Below are 23,334 nucleotides of genomic sequence, written 5' to 3'. Positions count from 1 at the left end.
GGACCGAGCAGTTGCTGAAAATGTTTTCATGAGTGACCATATGGCGCCCCTCTCTCTTCCGCTCCCTGCCGCCTGGGTGCTATGCACCTGCCTCAGCACGGCCCTGGCCTTGGTGATGGGATGGCCGCCCCTGCTGCAATGGCGCCTTGTGCGGCCGCACAGCTCACATACCCCAAAGGCTGGCCCTGATTAGTAGGGCATCACATTCTTTTTTAATTTTGTATCATCGGTATGTTTTTAAAGCTGTATACAATATTGTGCAGTGTTTCAAAAATTCTAGGAGATTACAGGTTGTATTTTTTCTTGTTCCATCTCCAACTCTCACACCCAGTTTTCATTGTTAAGCTTTCCATTCCCTGGGGTGTTTGGTTTCTCCGTCACACAATATAAGAGAGCCTCAGGTTACTGTCACTTCTCACACTTTTACCTGCAACACAGCAGTGAGACAAGATAGGAGCAAATCATTCATCTTTCATCGGTCAATCTTGATATAAAAGTAAGGCTTTTTTGGCTTTAAGTTGTTTTTCTCCACTGTGAGCAGTTATTATTTGGTTTTGGTATAGACGGATGCAAATGACAGTATTACATATGGGATGAACAGTTTAAAAGGATCACAACAAATGTGTTAACCATGTAAACATGGATATATTTATTCAGAGGCATATTTTTTCTAGGAAGACGGGTCCGAAGTGGTGGCAGTCCTTGGGCTACTTTACTAGTCATCGATCACACTATTTTGACCAAAATCCCTGTGCCCCTCTTACCTGTCCTAGTGTCCCTTTCAGAGCTCGGAACGCCTGCTGAGTATATCACGCTGTTGTACAGCCCTAAAAAGCTCACAAAATTTTAGATAAAACACCAAGGCAACAAAGCAAGGCAAAGCAGAAAATGTGCTCATAAATAAAATTGTGTAAATACATAATAATTGGTATATAAAAATTCTTATGTGAAGTAAAAAAAATAGGTCTAAGACAAGCCCTAATATATTGTATATATTCTTTAATGGAAAAATCACCATTATATTTGCTAGCTCAATGTACAGTTAAAATAAACGATAATCAAAGACAATACACATTTAAAAAATCCTAGTAGAGCTAAGTGAACGATCTACTGTATTTGATTTAATTTTGTGAAATTATATATTTTTGCCATGCTTTTTATTTTTTAAACTATCTTATTTTTTGCTTGGTAGGTTTTTTGCAATCAGTTATCGATCCATTCATTTGATTTATATTTTCTCTGTTTTATTGTCTATTGTTTTTCTCTATGTTTTATGATCTGTCATATCTCAATGTTAATAAGATATGACTTAATGTTGAAACTAGACTTGTGCATTCGGATTCGTACTAACTTGTTTTTAACTAAAATTGCCTATTTCGTTAATTTGCAAAATCTCTGAAAAAGAGAACAGGGAGAAGAGAAAAGAGACAAAACTGACTAAAAGGAATTGCAAAAAGAAATTTCGTTAGGATTCATCCAGTCGTTGCCACATGTAGCCACCACCATTACAAGCCGTTTTGACATCATTATAAGCCGTTTTGGGGCTCCTTGATGAGGTAAAGGGAGAAAGACTGCGTGTAGGAGGGTACATATCAATGACAATGAGAGTTGGAGTGTGAGCGTTAGCAAAGCGTGAGACTGATGGTCATTGCTCACCTACCATACTGCAAGTTAATTTATAAAGTTTATTTTAGTGCAGAAAGTTTGCTGTTGTGGGGTGGATTGGAGAAGCTGTAGTGACCGCTGTAGTGTATGCATACAATTAATAGATAATTTAGTTGTTTTCTAAATAATGTTCTGTTTATTAGTTAAATTTATTTAATTAAGACAGTTGCGTATTTACACTACTGTACTAGCCAAAGCTCTAATTTGTGAAGAGTTACATTTTTTATTATCTTTCTATCATATTATATATTATTCTTCGCATTGATAAATAAATATTGGTGACAAATCTAGGCATTATACTATATCATATATAATATTGTGAAAAATTAGTGCCTATGATGTGCCAGTGTCTGCGAGCCCAGTGCCCTACTATACTGCTGCTGCTCCTTTCTCATCTTCCTTAATTCTTATTTTTTTTCTAATATGGGGGGGGGAGTCAGTCTTGCGTAGAGATGGGAACGCCTGGAAAATAAATGGAAAAATTGTAAAAAAAAAAAAAAAAAGTATGGAGCATGGAATTTGTTATTTTACAATGATAAATAATATGTTTATGACATGGTATTAAAACTATATAGCACAAAGACCATAAAGAAAAACTTCTGAGACTTTATGTAAATTCTCAAATCATTGCACGTTCACCTGAAGACAAGCACATCCTGGAATACAATTCAAATAGTGAGAATGCAAATCTCAAATAAGAGCAATACGCATTTCTGTCTCTAGGGGCGCTGCAATGAAAAAGGCTTCCATTTATTTTTAAACATGGCCGAGCTGCATTATGTCGGTATACAGAAGTTGATTCGGCAAAAATTAAATTAACATTTTGTCCGAATTGGTTTCACATGTCTATTTCATTTATCTTCTTTTTACTATAGAGCGGAAGCTTTGCACATAATACATCTTGTGTTGTGTATGTTTATTTTAATACAAATGCTGTTCTACCCACAGAAAACATTGTATCCAAATGAAATCAGAATATACGCAGAATGTGACAGAATTTTCAATCCAAGGCTTGACCGATATCCCCGAATACCAAATCCCAATATTTTTATTATTTCTGCTCAGCTATGTTGTTGTTTTATTGGCGAACATGGCTATTATTGTGGTTATTTTAAATGATTCTCAACTTCACACTCCTATGTACATTTTATTGATTAATCTTTCGCTAACCGACATTGGTAACACCTCAGATATTCTTCCAAAGGTTTTAAATACCCTCCTAACTCAGATTAAGACTGTTCACTTAGTGGAATGTGTAACTCAGATGTATATATTTGTCTGTCTAACACTTACTGAAGTTCTCATTCTTTCAGCCATGGCTTATGACCGATATGTGGCAATTTGTCACCCCCTCCATTATTTTATCTTTATGAGTTTAAGACACACTGTTGCCTTTGCAGTTGCTTCATGGACCATTGGTTTCTTGGATCCCATAGGACATGCTGTCCTTATATCCAAACTTTCCTTCTGTAAATCGCATCTTATTGATCATTTTTTTTGTGACGTTACACCATTGCTGAAGCTCTCTTGCAGTGACACCTTCAAGATTGAAATATTAACCTATGTAGTAGGGACAATAATCGACATCCCTGCATTCCTGCTCACTTTTGTTTCCTATGTATTTATTGTTTCCTCTATTTTGAAAATACAATCTTCAGAAGGTCGACAAAAAGCATTTTCTACCTGCACCTCCCATCTGACCTGTGTTTCTCTCTTCTATGTAACGTTAATTTCTTTGTACATGAGACCCACATCAAGCCTTTCTCTAAAAAATAACAAATTTTTTGCTCTAATATATGTTGTCTTGATCCCAATGCTTAATCCTGTTATATACACACTGAAAAACCACGACGTTAAAGAAGCTTTGAAGAAACTTATGAATATAGCGGTGTTCTTAAGGGCACATTAGTGTTTACAATTCTCATGTCAAATAAGTCAACTCCAGTTAACTTAATTATTGATTAATAAAGATATATACAGTTATTTTTTACTTTATACTTTGGTACAAAGAACAGTTTAAAATGACTCATTACATGTTATAGAGACTTTTAGATACACAATCATAAATATACATGAACCTATTAAGGGGAAGTAGAGTTTATGAGTAAGGTATACTTATGAGTAAATGCCAAAATAAATACTTTTTAATTGGAAGCAAATCCGGAGTGCCTTTCTTCTTTTTTTGTATTACTGACCATGTGAAGCTGGTAACGTGAGATGGAGCAGTACCCGGTGAGTACACTGTAGACCAAACATGGGGCTTGTTTTGAGGTAGAGCTTAGTTGAGTGCATTGCAGAATGTATTTTTGTAGAATGGTATCTACGTTGTAGTTGATATTACATGCTGTATTTTGTAATGAGTTCCATTATATCACTGAATTAAGAGGCCAGACTCCCCCATGAATTGGACGAAAATGAAGCAAAAAGTTCCCAATTATTGTCTGAAATATGTGGGCCCACATTCACTCACACAAACTCACACTGTCATTCTCCTTCATGCTCTCTCATATTCTCTGCTGACCATTTCTGCTTCTGCCTACCACTTCTGCTTCCGCATGTTCTTCTTCTTCTATCTTTTATCTTCTCCCTTTTCTTCATTCTACTATCTACAATCTTAAATCTTCTATCTTTTTCCGCATCTCCACAGATGTAAACCAGTAGCGTCTCCAGCTTTCATATTAAGGGGGGGCACATGGGGGGGCAGGGACGAAAGGGGGGCCAATTATAAAACGCTGCATATACACTATATATATATATATGTGTGTGTGTGTGTATATATATATATATGTGTGTGTGAGATATGTGGTAGACATGCATTTTTAACTACAAAATATGTACTTATCTCTTTGAAGTCAAGACTGTGATTGAAATATGATTTCAAAATAACAGCTAAACCGGTAGTTGTTTTTCATTCTTTAATATTAGACCCTCCTGTCGATATATATTAATATTGGCCTCTGCTGCCAATATATAGAAATATATATATTAGACACTGTTGCCAATATATTTAATATTTAAAAAAAATTGGACCCCAGGGAGGCATTTCTTTGGGCCCTGCTCCCATACGTCCTAGAATGCAATCACTCCCTCCGCTATCGCCAAAAAAACAATATTTGCCACACTGACTGCAGTCTTCCCTCCTCCTGACCCTACTGTGACATTGAGAGGTCCTCTCCCCTGTACTCATCCCCAGAGTCCCTTTGTCCCTCATTCACTAAGCCATACCTCACCTTTAGTTCAGGTATAGATCAAATAAACACATGTCAACAGCTCGTGCATGTATAGATCAACTGAATACGACATAAAAACTCTGTATTTGCAGATGTACACATATAATGTATGGAAACATAGCATAGCGGGTATAGCTCAACAGAACACACAAACCCGGCATTGCAGTTATAGATCAACTGGAAATCACATGTAAACTCAGCACAGATATCCATTAACTGAATAACACAAACAAGCCCCGTATTTGCAGGTGTACATAAATAATGTATGGAAACATAGCATAGCAGATATAGATCAACACAATAAAACAAAAAACACAGGTGTAGATCAATTGGAACTCACACAGAAACTCTGCATTAAAGGCATAGATAAAACTCCCTAAATTCCAGGCATAGATCACAGGTTGCACACCCAAAGCCAGCCCTGGCATCCACATAGAACTTGACCAGCACCCAGATAACACACATAGGATTTGCAATCTTTGTCCCCAAACAGCCCACCCTGTGCCATCTTTGTCCTATAAACACACTACCTGTGCCACCTTTTATCCTTTTATCTTTGCCTTTCCAAAAATAAATTATTATTAATATTACATCTCTAATACACACATACGCTTTTACAGTCACTCACTAATTCACACAATCATTCTCACAATTAATTCAAGCAATTCATCCACACATTAATTCATTAATTCTCTCACTCATTCACACAATTCATTCACACATTAATTCATAAATTCTCTCACTCATTCACACAATTTATCCACACATTAATTCATTATCTCACTCATTCACACAATTCATACAGACATTATCATTCCGGCGCCCATCATGAAGCAGTGGCACCACGACCAAGGTCTCGTGCTTCCACCACCGCATTCAGGGCAGCGCCGAGGAAGGTGGCGGTAGGGAGCAGAGGACACAAAGGGGACCGAGCAGTTGCTGAAAATGTTTTCATGAGTGACCATATGGCGCCCCTCTCTCTTCCGCTCCCTGCCGCCTGGGTGCTATGCACCTGCCTCAGCACGGCCCTGGCCTTGGTGATGGGATGGCCGCCCCTGCTGCAATGGAGCCTTGTGCGGCCGCACAGCTCGCATACCCCAAAGGCTGGCCCTGATTAGTAGGGCATCACATTCTTTTTTAATTTTGTATCATCGGTATGTTTTTAAAGCTGTATACAATATTGTGCAGTGTTTCAAAAATTCTAGGAGATTACAGGTTGTATTATTTCTTGTTCCATCTCCAACTCTCACACCCAGTTTTCATTGTTAAGCTTTCCATTCCCTGGGGTGTTTGGTTTCTCCGTCACACAATATAAGAGAGCCTCAGGTTACTGTCACTTCTCACACTTTTACCTGCAACACAGTAGTGAGACAAGGTAGGGGCAAATCATTCATCTTTCATCAGTCAATCTTGACATAAAACAAAGGCTTTTTTGCTTGAAGTTGTTTTTCTCCACTGTGAGCAGTTATTATTTCGTTTTGGTATAGACGGATGTCGATGACAGTATTACATATGGGATGAACAGTTTAAAAGGATCACAACAAATGTGTAACCCATGTAAACATGGATATATTTATTCAGAGGCATATTTTTTCTAGGAAGACGGGTCCGAAGTGGTGGCAGTCCTTGGGCTACTTTACTAGTCATCGATCACACTATTTTGACCAAAATCCCTGTGCCCCTCTTACCTGTCCTAGTGTCCCTTTCAGAGCTCGGAACGCCTGCTGAGTATATCACGCTGTTGTACAGCCCTAAAGAGCTCACAAAATTTTAGATAAAACAGCAAGGCAACAAAGCAAGGCAAAGCAGAAAATGTGCTCATAAATAAAATTGTGTAAATACATAATAATTGGTATATAAAAATTCTTATGTGAAGTAAAAAAAATAGGTCTAAGACAAGCCCTAATAAATTGTATATATTCTTTAATGTAAAAATCACCATTATATTTGCTAGCTCAATGTACAGTTAAAATAAACGATAATCAAAGACAATACACATTTAAAAAATCCTAGTAGAGCTAAGTGAACGATCTACTGTATTTGATTTAATTTTGTGAAATTATATATTTTTGCCATGCTTTTTATTTTTTAAACTATCTTATTTTTTGCTTGGTAGGTTTTTTGCAATCAGTTATCGATCCATTCATTTGATTTATATTTTCTCTGTTTTATTGTCTATTGTTTTTCTCTATGTTTTATGATCTGTCATATCTCAATGTTAATAAAATATGACTTAATGTTGAAACTAGACTTGTGCATTCGGATTCGTACTAACTTGTTTTTAACTAAAATTGCCTATTTCGTTAATTTGCAAAATCTCTGAAAAAGAGAACAGGGAGAAGAGAAAAGAGACAAAACTGACTAAAAGGAATTGAAAAAAGAAGTTTCGTTAGGATTCATCCAGTCGTTGCCACATGTAGCCACCACCATTACAAGCTGTTTTGACACCATTAGCCGTTTTGGGGCTCCTTGATGAGGTAAAGGAAGAAAGACTGCGTGTAGGAGGGTACATATCAATGACAATGAGAGTTGGAGTGTGAGCGTTAGCAAAGCCTGAGACTGATGGTCATTGCTCACCTACCATACTGCAAGTTAATTAATAAAGTTTATTTTAGTGCAGAAAGTTTGCTGTTGTGGGGTGGATTGGAGAAGCTGTAGTGACCACTGTAATGTATGCATACAATTAATAGATAATTTAGTTGTTTTCTAAATAATGTTCTGTTTATTAGTTAAGTTTATTTAATTAAGACAGTTGCGTATTTACACTACTGTACTAGCCAAAGCTCTAATTTGTGTAGAGTTAATTTTTTTATTATCTTTCTATCATATCATATATTTTTCTTCTCATTGATAAATAAATATTGGTGACAAATCTAGGCATTATACTATATCATATATAATATTGTGAAAAATTAGTCCTGCTGCAATTTGCCTATGATGTGCCAGTGTCTGCGTGCCCAGTGCCCTCTTTTTTTTTCTAATATGGGGGGGGTCAGTCTTGTGGCTGAATGTGTCTGTCTGACAGTGCCTCAATGCCCTTCTTTACTCTGGGGGATCCTTTTTTTTTTTTTTTTTTTATATGGATGGGGGATCAATCTTGCATAGAGATGGCAACACCTGGAAAATAAATGGAAAAATTGTAAAAAAAAAAAAAAAAAAAGTATGCACCATGGAATTTGTAATTTTACAATGATAAATAATATGTTTATGACATGGTATTAAAACTATATAGCACAAGGACCTTCAAGAAAGACTTCTGAGACTTTATGTAAATTCTGAAATCATTGCACGTTCACCTGAAGACAAGCACATCCTGGAATACAATTCAAATAGTGAGAATGCAAATCTCAAATAAGAGCAATACGCATTTCTGTCTCTAGGGGCGCTGCAATGAAAAAGGCTTCCATTTATTTTTAAACATGGCCGGGCTGCATTATGTCGGTATACAGAAGTTGATTTTGTCAATTGACAGGAAAGAGGTTAAATTCGTCTGAAAAATTAGTTTATCTTTCTAACCTTAATCTAAGTGATTTCTAGTAACATTTACCTATAGAGTCTGGCCAGTAAATTGTTATTTCTTCTCGTCCCCTCAGTAAAATGGTGAGACCAACATCCTGTTCTAATATATATATGAAATTTTCTTAACATATAGAGACCTTGTGCCATTTGTAACAAAAAATAAAATTTAGTTTATTATTTACTGAATAAGCTATACTTTTATTTCAAGCATAATATTTTTATATACACTGCATTCCATGTTCCCAGTGTAACAAAATTATTTTCAATTTGTAAAACTACTGCACTCTGCATTTTTTAAAAATGTTCAGAAAATTTCCATAATATGGGCGGGGGATGGGGGGTTCAGTATGTCTGCCAGTACCTGCTCTGCTCTGCCTCTGATGCTGCAGCTCAATATCCTTCCTTACTCTGAAGGATATATATTTTTCCAGTTTTGAGAAAAATCAGTGTCCTGTACGGTGGGGCTGGATATGTGCCAGCATCAGCCTACTCCCAGTACCCTGCTACTACTGCTGTTGCTGCCATATCACCTCCCTTACTTCAAGGGATCAATTAATCAAACTGACCCAATCTTTGGAGAAATTGATTGCTGCTGTATGTGTGTGTGGTGCAGTACTGCTGCTGCTGCTGTTGCTGGTGGTCCTGCAGTACAAAACCGAGTGTGGATCCCTTCCTTAACCTTGAAAGGGTGCTGCTGTAGGTGAAAGGTGAGTCTAGGAGGTGTCAGGGACGGCGCCTTTGGAAATGCTCCCCAAATGTCGTTCCTGAATGAAAACAGCCAGGAAACGAAATTCATTCCCTGAAAATGAATGCGGCAAAAATGAAATTAAAATTTTCTCCGAATTGTTTTTTCTTGCCGTCCACAGGTCTAGTTGAAACTATCTTCATTTTACTATAGAGCTGAAGCTTTGCACATAATACATCTTGTGTTGTGTATGTTTATTTTAATACAAATGCTATTCTACCCACAGAAAACATTGTATCGAAATGAAATCAGAATATACGCAGAATGTGACAGAATTTTCAGTCCAAGGCTTGGTCGATATCCCTGAATACCAAATCCCAATATTTTTATTATTTCTGCTCAGCTATGTTGCTGTTTTATTGGCAAACATGGCTATTATTGTGGTTATTTTAAATGATTCTCAACTTCACACTCCTATGTACATTTTATTGTTAAACCTTTCACTAACAGACATTGGTAACACTTCGGGTATTCTTCCAAAGGTTTTAAATACCCTCCTAACTCAGATTAAGACTGTTCACTTAGTGGAATGTATAACTCAGATGTATATTTTTTTCTCTCTAACACTTACTGAAGTTCTCATTATTTCAGCCATGGCTTATGACCGATATGTGGCAATCTGTCACCCTCTCCATTATTTTATCTTTATGAGTTTAAGACACACTGTTGCCTTTGCAGTTGCTTCATGGACCATTGGTTTCTTGGATCCCATAGGACATGCTGTCCTTATGTCCAAACTTTCCTTCTGTAAATCACATATTATTGATCATTTTTTTTGTGACGTTACACCATTGCTGAAGCTCTCTTGTAGTGACACCTTCAAGATAGACATATTAACCTATGTAGTAGGGACAACAATCGACATCCCTGCATTCCTGCTCACTTTCTTTTCCTATGTATTTATTGTTTCCTCTATTTTGAAAATACAATCTTCAGAAGGTCGACAAAAAGCATTTTCTACCTGCACCTCCCATCTGACCTGTGTTACTCTCTTCTATGTAACGTTAATTTCTTTGTACATGAGACCCACATCAAGCCTTTCTCTAAAAAATAACAAATTTTTTTCTCTAATATATGTTGTCTTGATCCCAATGCTTAATCCTGTTATATACACACTGAAAAACCACGACGTTAAAGAAGCTTTGAAGAAACTGATGAATAAAATGGTGTTCTTAAGGGCACATTAGTGTTTATAATGAGACTTTTAGATACACACACATAAATATACATGAACTTATTAAGGGGAAGTAGAGTATATGAGTAAGATATACTTATGAGTAAATGCCAAAATAAATACCTTTTAATTGGAAGCAAATTCAGAGTGCCTTTCTTCTTTTTTGTATTACTAAACATGTTAAGCTGGTAATGTGAGATGGAGCAGTACCAAATGTATCACAGCTGTTTGGGGGCCCAGGCCAATTTTTGTGCCAGGCCCTGTGATTTCTAGTTAAGCCCCTAGAAAGAGGGCTAGTGAGGGAAGATCTTTCTATCTTCACAGCCAGTGCCTTCAGCAGAGCTGCAGAGAAAGTGCCCTCTGGGATGTTGTGTCCTGTGCAGTTCCACGGGTCTCACACCTCAAAGGTTGTCCTTGTTCCAGACCATGGCTACTTTAACTGCCAGCTGCAGCAGGATTAAGCAGAGCACAAAATGGCACCATGAACGGCACCAGAGCTGTAAGTAGACATCTTGGCACATGGGGCAAGACCAGAGGTCGCATTCCAGATCTGATGTTACACGTGCTTCTAGAAGCAGAGATAAGCATACAGAAGTACAGGTGCCCCCAAGTGGTCAAGTGATCCTTGAGTACATCAAGCAACATTTCCTTTAAAAGGAAAGAACACCTGCCAAACATGTAGGACAGCCAGTCTACCATGATCATAAATGTGCTGTCCCTGAAATTTTCATATAAGTTATGACAGACTTGCTTTCATGTCTGCAAACACTGCATTATACCCCCTAATATTTCAGTGTTGGGAAGGTTTTTGGGAAGAGGTGGGAGTGGGCAGGGCTCAAACATAGGTGAGTGGTGACAGAGGCATGACCACATGCTCACCTTACCTTGTGGCACTCAACTGTAGGACATCGAGTCAGAGAAGACCTCCAATGTACACTTTCATACTTTTATTATTACTGTTTGCCTGTCGGTCACTGCTTGTCCCGCCCCTAGCTGTCCTCCTACGTCATCGGGGCACAGGACTCCACGTGTGGCGTTCCTCCTGTGCGGCCGTGGATGCGGCCTAACATAGGCCTGAGCAGTCAGTGACCGCGAGGTTCGCGGGTGCGTGTACTAGGGCCGCGTGGTACACGGACCAAGCTGTGGACACCCGATGATCCCCCTACCGGACGGGGACCCCAGCAGACGACCGGAGTCTGAGGTAGGACCCTGACAGTCCCATAAACACCCTGTCTGTGCCATCTTGGACCCCAAAGCTCAAACACCCTGCTTGTGCCATCATTGCCTTTCCCCATGATACACACAAAACATTTATACAGTCATTCACTTATTCATTCTTTCATTTACACAATTCATTAACACAATTATTCATTCTTTACTCATTCACACAAATCATTTACACTATTCATTAATGCACTAATCACCATTCTTTCAAGCATTCATTATATCACTCATTCACACAATTCATCCAGACATGAATTAATTCCCTCACTCATTTACACAATTCATCCACACATTAATTCATTCTCTCACTAATTCACACAATTCATCCACACATTAATTTTCACTCTTTATTTATTTTAGTAGTCTTACTACCCCCCTTTCTCGTGATCTCTTCCCCCTTATCACTATCTACCCCATCTTCCCCTTCTTACTATCTACTCCCTGTATCTACCCCCTCTTCCTTCTTTCTCACAATTGCTTCCCCCTTATCACTATCTACCCCCTCTCCTCCCCTACCCACTATCTACCCACTCTCCTCCTCTTCTCACTATCTACTCCCTCTTGTGCCCTTTTCACTATCTACCTCCTCTCCCCCTACTCATTATCTACCCCCTCTCCCTCCCTACTCACTATGTATCTCATCTCTTCCCCCTCTCACTAACAACCCCCTCTCCACCCCTTCTCACAATCTACTTCCTCTCCCCCTCTTCTTACTATCTACTCCTTCTCCCCACTTCTCACCATCTACCTATTCTCTCCCTTCTCACTATCTACCCCCCTCTATATAGTTCAGTTACCCTGTTGAAGTCCTGTGGTGGGAGCCCAAGACCTGTGTCTCGCTGCCCTGCCGTGGCACACACAGCTTTACTGCTGAGCGTCGGGATATGACATCATATTCCGGCGCTCATCATGATGCGCCGGCACCCCAACCGTGGCCTCGTGCTCCAATCACCGCAGTCAAGACAGCGCCGAGGCAAGTGGCGGTAGGGACCAGAGAAGACAAAGGGGCAGAGTGGTTGCTGACAATTTTTTCATGTGCGGCCACTCTGCACCCCTCTCCTCCGGCTGGTCCTGATTTGAATTCTGTATCATCGATATGTTTTTAAAGCTGTATACAGTATTGTGCAGTGTTTGAAAAATTCTACGTATTACTAAGAGATTACAGGTTGTATTATTTCTTGTTCCATTGCCAACTCTCACACCCAATTTTCATTGCCAAGCTTTCCATTCCCTGGGGTGTTTGATTTCTCTGTAACACAATATAAGAGAGCCTCAGGTTACTGTCACTTCTCACACTTTTACCTGCAACACAGCAGTGAGACAAGGTAGGAGCAAATCATTCATCTTTCATCAGTCAATCTTGACATAATAGTAAGGCTTTTTTGCTTTAAGTTGTTTTTCTCCACTGTGGGCAGTTATTATTTGGTTTTGGTATAGACAGATTTCTATATCTATGACAGTATTACATATGGGATGAACAGTTTAAAAGGATCACAACAAATGTGCAGTCTTAGCACCAGGCATTGCAGGGAGCTGCCTGGGGTGGCTAAATTTGGAGGTACCTGGTAGTGGCATATTTTTTTCTAGGGAGACAGGTCCGAAATGGTGGCAGCCCTTGGGCTACTTTATTAGAAATCAATCACACTATTTTGACCAAAATCCTTGTCCCCCTCTTACCTGACCTGATGTCCCTTTCAGAGCTCGGAACGCTTGCTAAGTACATCACACTGTTGTACAGCCCTAAAAAGTACACTAAAGTTTAGATAAAACAGCAAGGCAACAAAGCAAGGCAAAGCAGAAAATGTGTTGTGTAAATACATAATAATTGGGTATATAAATGCGAAGTAAAAAATATGTCTAAGACAAGCCCTAATAAATTGTATATATTATTTAATGTAAAATCACCATTATATTTGCTAGCCCAGTGTACAGTTAAAATAAACAATAATCAAAAACAATACACATTTTAAAAAATCCTAGTAGAGCTAAGTGAAAGATCTCACAATCTACTTTATTTGATTTCATTTTGTGAAATTATATATTTTTGCCATGTTTTTAAATTTTTAAATCTTTAAATTATCTTATTTTTTTGTTAAGTAGGATTTTTGCAATCAGTTATCTATCCATTCATTTCTCTCTATGTTTTATTATCTGTTGTATCTCAATGTTAACAAGATACGACTAAATGTTAAAACTAAACTTGTGCATTTGGATTCGCACAAACTTGCCTATTTCGTGAATTTGCGCAAATCTCGGAAAAAAAGAGAACAGAGAGAAGAGACGAATTTGCAAGAGTACAGAAATTTCATTCCATCTTAATTTTTGTTTTGTTCCATTATTTGACACCGTTTTGACACCATTATCAGCCGTTTTGGCCGCTCCTTGATGAGGTTAAGAGGGAAAGACTGCATGTAGGAGGTTACATATTAGCAGAGGGTAAGACTGATTGTCAATGCTCACCTACTATATTGCAAGTTAATTAACCCCTTCACAGAAAAGCTGTACATGTAGTTTTCTAAATACTGTTCTGTTTAGAGTTTATTTAAACAGAACAGTATTTAGAAAACTACATGTACAGCTTTTCTGTGAAGGGGTTAATTAACTTGCAATATAGTAGGTGAGCATTGACAATCAGTCTTACCCTCTGCTAATATGTAATTAGCCAAACCTCTAATATTGTGTATCATATATTATTCTTCTCATTGATAAATAAATATTGGTGAAAAGTCTAGGCATTATAATATATGATATTTGAAAAATTAGTCCTGCTACAAGAGGCTGCATGTGCCTATGATGCATCTGCGTGCCCAGTGCCCTATTATACTGCTGCTGCTCCTTTCTCATCTTCCTTACTCTGGGGGTCATTTTTTTCTTGGGGCTGAATGTGTCTGTCTGCCGGTACCTGCCCTGTGCCTCAATGCCCTTCTTTACTCTGGGGATTTTTTTATTTATATGGATGGGTGCTCAGTCTTGCTGGAAAGTAGGTGGGAAAATTGTAAAAAAAATAAATAAAAAAAAAAAGAAATTATCTTTTATTCCAAAGCTGTTTTTTTTTTCGGAAACATTGAAAAAAATATTGAGCATTGAAAATATGTTATTTTACTTTTGAGACTTTATGTTAATTCTCAAATCATTGCAGACTCACCTATAGGCAAGCACATCCTGGAATACAATTAAAAAAATACGCATTTCTGTCTCTAGGGGCGCTGCAATGAAAAAGGCTTCCATTTAGTTTTAGACGTGGCCGGGCTGCATTATGTCAGTATACAGAAGGTGATTGTTTCTGTCCTCTGAGTTAGTCAATTGACAGGAAAGAGGTTAAATAGTTTATCTTTATAACCTTTATCTAAATGATTTCTATTAATATTCTCCCGCATCACAGTGTAATGTTTACCTATAGAGTCTGGCCAGTAAATAGTTTTTTCTTCTCGTCCTCTCAGTAAAATGGTGAGACCAACATCCTGTTCTCATATTTATATCAAATGTTCTTAACATTTACAGACCTTGTTCCATTTGTAACAAAAAATTAAGTTTTAAAAAGCAAATTTAGTTTATTATTTACTGAATAAGCTGTACTTTTATTTCAAGCATAATACTTTTTTATACACTGCATTCCATGTTCCCAGTGTAACAAAATGATTTTCATTAAAAAAGAAAAAAAAAATCAGAAAATGTCAATTTTTCCAGAAAAAAAGCAGGGAAAAGTTTTTTCAATGGCTTTGAAATTTCCAGAAATGTTATATCTCTAGTCTTGCAGCTGGATGTGCCTGTCCTGTGCCTCAGTGCCCTTCCATGCTACTACTGCTGTTGCTGCCATATCACCTCCCTTACTCCGAGGGATCAATTTATCAAACTGACCCATTTTGGGGGGAAATTGATTGCTGTATGTGTGTGTGGTGCAGCGCTGCTGTTGCTGGTGGTCCTGCAGTGCAAAACCGAGTGTGGATCCCTTCCTTAACCTTAAGATGATGCTGCTGTAGGTGAAAGTTGAGTCTAGGAGGTGTCAGGGACGTCCCCTATGGAAATGCCCCCAAATGTCGTTCCTAAAAAAAATGCCTCTGAATTTTCACCAGGAAAGAAATTAATTCCCTGAAAATTAATGCGGCAAAAATGAAATTAAACTTTTGTCCGAATTGGTTTTACTTGCTGTTCACAGGTCTAGTTGAAACGATCTTCCTTTTTACAATAGAGCTGAAGCTTTGCACATAATACACCCTGTGTTGTGTACATTTATTTTAATACAAATGCTATTCTACCCACAGAAAACATTATATCAAAATGAAATCAGAGCATAAGCAGAATGTGACAGAATTTTCACTCCAAGGCTTGGTCGATATCCCTGAATACCAAATCCCAATTTTTTTATTATTTCTGCTCAGCTATGTTGCTGTTTTATTGTCGAACATAACAATTATTGTGGTTATTTTGAGTGATTCTCAACTTCACACTCCTATGTACATTTTATTGATTAATCTTTCGCTAACCGACATTGGTAACACCTCAGATATTCTTCCTAAGGTTTTAACTACCCTCCTAACTCAGATTAAGACTGTTTCCTTAGTGGAATGTGTAACTCAGATGTATTTTTTCCTTTCACTAACACTTACTGAAGTTCTCATTCTTTCAGCCATGGCTTATGACCGGTATGTGGCAATCTGTCACCCTCTCCATTATTTTACCTTTATGAGTTTAAGACACACTGTTGCCTTTGCGGTTGCTTCATGGACCATTGGTTTCTTGGATCCCACAGGACATGCTGTCCTTATGTCCAGGCTGTCCTTCTGTAAATCACATATTGTTGATCACTTTTTTTGTGACGTTACACCATTGCTGAAGATCTCCTGCAGTGACACCTTCAAGTTACAAATGTTAACCTATGTAGAAGGGACAATAATCGACATCCCTGCATTCCTGCTCACTTTCTTTTCTTATGTATTTATTGTTTCCTCTATTTTGAAAATACAATCTTCAGAAGGTCGACAAAAGGCATTTTCTACCTGCACCTCCCATCTGACCTGTGTTACTCTCTTCTATGTAACGTTAATTTCTTTGTACATGAGACCCACATCAAGCCTTTCTCTAAAAAATTACAAATTTTTTTCTCTACTATATGTTGTCTTGATCCCAATGCTTAATCCTGTTATATACACACTGAAAAACCACGACGTTAAAGAAGCTTTGAAGAAACTAATGAATAAAAAGGTGTTCTTAAGGCCACTTTAGTGCTTGTAATACTCCTACATCAAATAAGCCAACGCTCCAATTGTTTTAATAAGTAATGAGAAACATGAGACCTGTTCAAAAACAATTTAATTTACCTTTTTTGTGGGTGGTCGGGATTGGGTAAATATCAGACTGGAATGTTTCTAGGTTTCGATTAATGTATACAGCTATTTTTTAGTTTATATTTTGGTACAAAGAGCAGTTTAACTAAAATGACTCAAATTCAATGCTGTAGACACTTTTAGTTACACAATCATAAATATACACGAATATACACAAAAGACGAATGTCTTTTACATAGAAAAGCCATTTTCATTTTAGTTGATATTACATGATGTTTTCTGTAATAGAGTTCCACTTATTATATCACTGAATTATTTGCTCAATTATAAGACTATAAGAATACCCTATTGGAAAAAAGTTTTACTAGTAAATATTAATTGACATGTAAACAACTTTTTTCATATTTAATAAAAACTATGATTGAGAAAATGCATTTTTCTGTTTTTATTTCCTTATATTTACCAACCTGCCCCCCAGTTATGCACATCCACCCCCCGGCTTGCCACTCTGCCCCTAGATATGCCTTATACCCCCTATATGCCACTCTGACTCCCTGATATGCCACTCTGCCTTCCTGATATGCCTAATAGCCCCTAGCAACTCTAGCAACTCTAGCCCCTAGCAACTCTTCCCCCCGACCAATGTATCCCCCTTTTTAACCCCTGCATTAGACTAGAAGAAGATGGAGGACATGGGTTGGGACATGCCCTCTGTGATTATTATTATACAACCCCCACCCCACGGCACACAGAATAAATTACTGAGCATGGAGTGGGAGATGAGATGGGAGGCAAAGGTGGGGTCTGCGTTCCCTCAGAGGGTTAATCAGGGCCGGACTGGCAATGATAAGGCAGACCTGACACTTTAAGGCCGCAGACCTGGCAGCCGCATGTTATATTCTTATGCCTACTTAGCGTGTGCAGCCAGGAATATCCAGCAGGCTGCTGTACAATGTATGGGGCATTAGCCCGGTGTGACAGATGGCCAGTCCTGGCCTGGGGTCAATTGTACTTTTTAAACCCCCATCCCACCCTATGGGTTTTTTTAATTATATTTGGTGCATGGAGAATTTTACCAAGTGTAGCTAAGAACATTTGACAAGTTGGAATTGACTACAACTTGCCAACTTTAAAGTTCCAAGCTCTTATATCAACTTCAAAGCAGGCTAAACATTAATTAATACAGAATGTATCGTTTGTGAGTTATAGCATACAAGTGTTTTTTATTTGTAGCAGATTCCATACAGGAGAAAAAATTAACCCTGCTTGATTTTTTTGTAAAAAGATCTAATTCCTGGCTATAATTTCCCTTTTTCATATCTAGTGTAACTCATGAAAATTATATTTTTTTCCAGACTAATTAATCCATAAAAAGCAAAATATTTTCATACAAATAATCAAATATTTCTTTCAACTAACATTTCAAGAAAATATTATGCATTGTGCTCTGTCAAAATACCAATTTTTATAACACCTCATGTGTGAGAAGAATCTGCTGCCAGAGTGCATGTATGCAATTATATGTTTTGGAGTTTTTTTAAGCATGCGAGTGGCTCCTTTTATTAGGGCCAAGATAAATGGATGGCTTTGTCCTGGCACCCAAAGGTTGCTTAGATGGATCTCACCCCTTACCTTAGGGACCCCTACCATAGAGGTAGGTACAGTAGATAGGACTTTATTGTTTTTTTTATTATGCCTTTAGTTGCCCAACTATTCTGTGCAACCTCCCTCTGGGTTTAATGGGGGTTCTCTGTTCCCCTGTTTGTTCTCTTTGTGTTTCTAAAAAATACAGTTATATATATACTGGGAGGAGTGATGCATCTTTAATAAATGTACATTCAACTCTCATGCTCTCAGCTGACACTTTGTTGCAGGTGTTTTCAAGCAAAACACATATCAGTGAAAATCAGGGACAGGCACCAACACTGCTCATGTAGGAGATTTACTGGGGTCTGTGGTGGACAATTTAATTATGTTCTATGGACCTTCACAAACCTTGCCACAGAAGCTGGTGTCCTCATACGGGCATTTTCCTGTCACAGAAACATAATGTGCACCCCCCAATATTTCCTGTCACAGAAACATAATGTGCACCCCCCAATATTTCCTGTCACAGAAACATAATGTGCACCCCCCAATATTTCCTGTCACAGAAACATAATGTGCACCCCCCAATATTTCCTGTCACAGAAACATAATGTGCACCTACCCCCCAATATTTCCTGTCACAGAAACATAATGTGCACCTACCCCCCATTATTTCCTGTCACATAAAAATAATGTGCACCTACCCCCCAATATTTCCTGTCGCAGAAACATAATGTGCACCTACCCCCCAATATTTCCTGTCACAGAAACATAATGTGCACCCCCCAATATTGCCTGTCACAGAAACATAATGTGCACCTACCCCCCCAATATTTCCTGTCACAGAAACATAATGTGCACCTACCCCCAATATTTCCTGCCACAGAAACATAATGTGCACCTACCCCCCAATATTTCCTGTCACAGAAACATAATGTGCACCTACCCCCCAATATTTCCTGAAACAGAAACATAATGTGCACCTACCCCCCAATATTTCCTGATACAGAAACATAATGTGCACCTACCCCCCAAAAAAAATATTTCCTGTCACAGAAACATAATGTGCACCTACCTTCCCTTCCCCCAATATTTCCTGTCACAGAAACATAATGTGCACCTCCCCCCCATATTTCCTGTCACAGAAACATAATGTGCACCTACCCCCAATATTTCCTGTCACAGAAACATAATGTGCACCCCCCAATATTTCCTGCCACAGAAACATAATGTGCACCTACCCCCCAATATTTCCTGCCACAGAAACATAATGTGCACCTACCCCCCCAAAAAAAATATTTCCTGTCACAGAAACATAATGTGCACCTACCTTCCCTTCCTCCAATATTTCCTGTCACAGAAACATAATGTGCACCTCCCCCCATATTTCCTGTCACAGAAACATAATGTGCATCTACCCCCAATATTTCCTGTCACAGAAACATAATGTGCACCTACCCCCCAATATTTCCTGTCACAGAAACATAATGTGCACCCCCCAATATTTCCTGTCACAAAAACATAATGTGCACCTACCTCCCCTCCCAAAATAAATATTTCCTGTCACAGAAACATAATGTCCACCTACCTCCCCTCCTCCCATTATTTCCTGTCACAGAAACATAATGTGCACCTACCTTTCCCCCAATATTTCCTGTCACAGAAACATAATGTGCACCTACCTTCCCCCAATATTTCCTGTCACAGAAACATAATGTGCACCTACCCCCCAATATTTCCTGTCACAGAAACATAATGTGCACCTACCTCCCCTCCCCCCATTATTTCCTGTCACAGAAACATAATGTGCACCTACCCCCCAATATTTCCTGTCGCAGACACATAATGTGCACCTACCCCCCAATATTTCCTGTCACAGAAACATAATGTGCACCTACCCCCCCAAAAAATATTTCCTGTCACGGAAACATAATGTGCACCTACCTCCCCCCCAAAATAAATATTTCCTGTCACAGAAACATAATGTGCACCTATCCCCCAATATTTCCTGTCACAGAAACATAATGTGCACCTACCCCCCCAATATTTCCTGTCACAGAAACATAATGTGCACCTACCCCCAAAATTTCCTGCCAGAGAAACATAATGTGCACCTCCCCCCCATATTTCCTGTCACAGAAACATAATGTGCACCTACCCCCAATATCTCCTGCCAGAGAAACATAATGTGCACCTACCCCCAATATTTCCTGTCACAGAAACATAATGTGCCCCCCCCAATATTTCCTGTCACAGAAACATAATGTGCACCTACCTCACCCCTGTTCCCATTATTTCCTGTCACAGAAAAATAATGTGCACCTACCCCCCAATATTTCCTATCACAGAAACATAATGTGCACCTACCTCCCCTCCCCCATTATTTCCTGTCACAGAAACATAATGTGCACCTACCCCCCAATATTTCCTGTCACAGAAACATAATGTGCACCTACCCCCCAATATTTCCTGTCACAGAAACATAATGTGCACCTACCTCCCCTCCTCCCATTATTTCCTGTCACATAAACATAATGTGCACCTACCCCTCAATATTTCCTGTCGCAGAAACATAATGTGCACCTACCCCCCTAATATTTCCTGTCACAGAAACATAATGTGCACCTATCCCCCAATATTTCCTGTCACAGAAACATAATGTGCACCTACCCCCCAATATTTCCTGTCACAAAGACATAATGTGCACCTACCTCCCAATACTTCCTGTCACAGAAACATAATGTGCACCTACCTTCCTTCCCCCCAATACTTCCTGTCACAGAAACATAATGTGCACCTTCCTTCCCCCCAACATTTCCTGTCACAGAAACATAATGTGCACCTACCCCCCATTATTTCCTGTCACATAAACATAATGTGCACCTACCCCTCAATATTTCCTGTCGCAGAAACATAATGTGCACCTACCCCCCCAATATTTCCTGTCACAGAAACATAATGTGCACCTACCCCCCCAATATTTCCTGTCACAGAAACATAATGTGCACCTACCCCCCCAATATTTCCTGTCACAAAGACATAATGTGCACCTACCTCCCAATACTTCCTGTCACAGAAACATAATGTGCACCTACCTTCCTTCCCCCAATACTTCCTGTCACAGAAACATAATGTGCACCTTCCTTCCCCCCAATATTTCCTGTCACAGAAACATAATGTGCACCTACCCCCCAATATTTCCTGTCACAGAAACATAATGTGCACCTACCCCCCCAATATTTCCTGTCACAGAAACATAATGTGCACCTACCTTGCTTCCCCCCCAATATTTCCTGTCACAGAAACATAATGTGCACCTACCTTAGTTTACTTTTATCAATGCAGGCAGGAGTAGGGACATAAGGCATCTGGGGATGCTGGCAGACTCCAGAGCGCTGGGCGAAGTGACGTCATGAAATTAAACATTACTCCCCCCCCCGCGCTCAGCCTCCACCAATCACGTCGTCACGGCACGTAACGCTGGGCTAAAGACAGAGCGGCAGGAGGGGCAGCGCTCTAATGGGTGCTCCTATCCAGGGCCGGACTGGGAATGAAAAGCAGCCGTGGAAACATTTGGAGAGCAGCCCCATATAGTTTATCTCGCGGACGAGCTCTTGTACCCACACGCACCCCTTATACACACCCGAGTCACACTATTTGCCATATAAATAACTATAAAACATTCTTTTTATCACATTACTTGTATTAAAATGCCAGAAAGCAAAAGTGTTAAAAGGCCCTAATAAATTAAATACATTACACATAATGGAATCAAAACATTTGGTACTGCAAAAATTTTTAGATGTTCTATTAAAAATATGCATGTTGCCGTACAAACCATAAAAATGAACTACACAACCCAGACGTAGTAAATTATTTATGCCAACTTCACAAATTGTGTACAAATAGGTTGATTCTTAGATACTATGTTTGCTGTATGCATTTGCTTGTTGGCAGTCATTGATGTTTTCATGCACAAACCAGTTTCTCCTTAAGTTTCTTTAAAGCATTTTTAACTTCCTGATTTTTCAGAGTATAGATAAGAGGATTTAGTATCGGGACCAAGACAATGTAAAGGAGAGAAAAAAACTTATCCTGCTTTGGTGAATAACTTGAGGTGGGTCTCATATATGAAAACAAAATAGTTCCATAAAAAACAGAAATGCAGATCAGATGAGAGGAGCAGGTAGAGAACGCTTTCTGTCGACCTTCGGCTGATTTTATTTTTAGAATACTGGAAATAATAAATATATAAGAGGTTAATGTGAGAAGGCATGCAGGAACTGGAACCAGTGCCCCTTCAACAAAGGTTAGCATTTCTACAAAGAAGGTGCCGCTGCAGGAGAGCTTCATTAACGCTTCAACATCACAGAAAATGTGGTTTATTACATGGGAAGCACAAAAGGACATCTTTGATATCTGGACGGCATGTCCCACAGCGTCAATAAAACCAAAACTCCATGACGCAATGATTAACAAAGCACAGTGTTTTAAACTCATCAGTATAAAGTAGTGGAGCGGGTGACAGATCGCCACGTACCGGTCATATGCCATAGCTGCAAATAGAACTATTTCACTGAGAGTCAGCGCTAAAAAAAGATACATCTGAGTTATACATCCCGCAAACGAAATGGTCGTATGTTTTGTAAGGAGAATATTTAACAAATTTGGAAGAATGTTTGAAACATTAGCAATGTCAAAAAGTGAAAGGTTCATTAAAAAAATATACATAGGAGTGTGAAGATGAGGATCACACAGTATAACAACAAAAATGGTTTTATTCCCAACGATAATGATGACATAGCTGAACAAAAAAATGAAGAAAATCGTCAACTGGAGCTCAGGGACATTGGTTAATCCTTGGATTGAAAACTCTGTTACATTCTGCTTACCTCCAGATTTCAT

The 23,334-nt window shown here is 38.8% G+C and overlaps 4 protein-coding genes across 4 annotated transcripts; 3 read left to right on the top strand and 1 right to left on the bottom strand.

Moving 5' to 3' along the window:
• Positions 1 to 2,755: 2,755 nt before the first annotated feature.
• Positions 2,756 to 3,574, top strand: LOC128468268 (olfactory receptor 1019-like). Its single transcript, XM_053449956.1, has one exon. The coding sequence runs from the start codon at positions 2,756 to 2,758 to the stop codon at positions 3,572 to 3,574; it is 819 nt and encodes a 272-aa protein (XP_053305931.1).
• Positions 3,575 to 9,527: 5,953 nt separating this feature from the next.
• Positions 9,528 to 10,407, top strand: LOC128468267 (olfactory receptor 1019-like). The gene has a single exon (XM_053449955.1). It carries the CDS (start codon positions 9,528 to 9,530, stop codon positions 10,344 to 10,346), a length of 819 nt encoding a protein of 272 aa, XP_053305930.1. The 3' UTR covers positions 10,347 to 10,407.
• A 5,428-nt stretch (positions 10,408 to 15,835) lies between these two features.
• LOC128468266 (olfactory receptor 1019-like) lies at positions 15,836 to 16,804 on the top strand. Its single transcript, XM_053449954.1, has one exon. The coding sequence runs from the start codon at positions 15,836 to 15,838 to the stop codon at positions 16,778 to 16,780; it is 945 nt and encodes a 314-aa protein (XP_053305929.1). The 3' UTR covers positions 16,781 to 16,804.
• Positions 16,805 to 22,398: 5,594 nt separating this feature from the next.
• Positions 22,399 to 23,334, bottom strand: LOC128468264 (olfactory receptor 1019-like). Its single transcript, XM_053449953.1, has one exon. The coding sequence runs from the start codon at positions 23,332 to 23,334 to the stop codon at positions 22,399 to 22,401; it is 936 nt and encodes a 311-aa protein (XP_053305928.1).

The sequence above is a fragment of the Spea bombifrons genome, chromosome 11 (assembly GCF_027358695.1).
Source record: "Spea bombifrons isolate aSpeBom1 chromosome 11, aSpeBom1.2.pri, whole genome shotgun sequence".
In the NCBI taxonomy this organism is placed as follows: Eukaryota; Metazoa; Chordata; class Amphibia; order Anura; family Pelobatidae; genus Spea; species Spea bombifrons.
The sequence above is the reverse complement of the archived record's forward strand: the minus strand, read 5'-3'. Positions and strand labels throughout refer to the sequence as shown.

Excerpts from the sequence above, each read along its gene's own strand:
- LOC128468268 (XM_053449956.1), top strand. The coding sequence starts at position 2,756 with ATGGCTATTATTGTGGTTATTTTAAATGATTCTCAACTTCACACTCCT.
- LOC128468267 (XM_053449955.1), top strand. The coding sequence starts at position 9,528 with ATGGCTATTATTGTGGTTATTTTAAATGATTCTCAACTTCACACTCCT.
- LOC128468266 (XM_053449954.1), top strand. The coding sequence starts at position 15,836 with ATGAAATCAGAGCATAAGCAGAATGTGACAGAATTTTCACTCCAAGGC.
- LOC128468264 (XM_053449953.1), bottom strand. The coding sequence starts at position 23,334 with ATGAAATCTGGAGGTAAGCAGAATGTAACAGAGTTTTCAATCCAAGGA.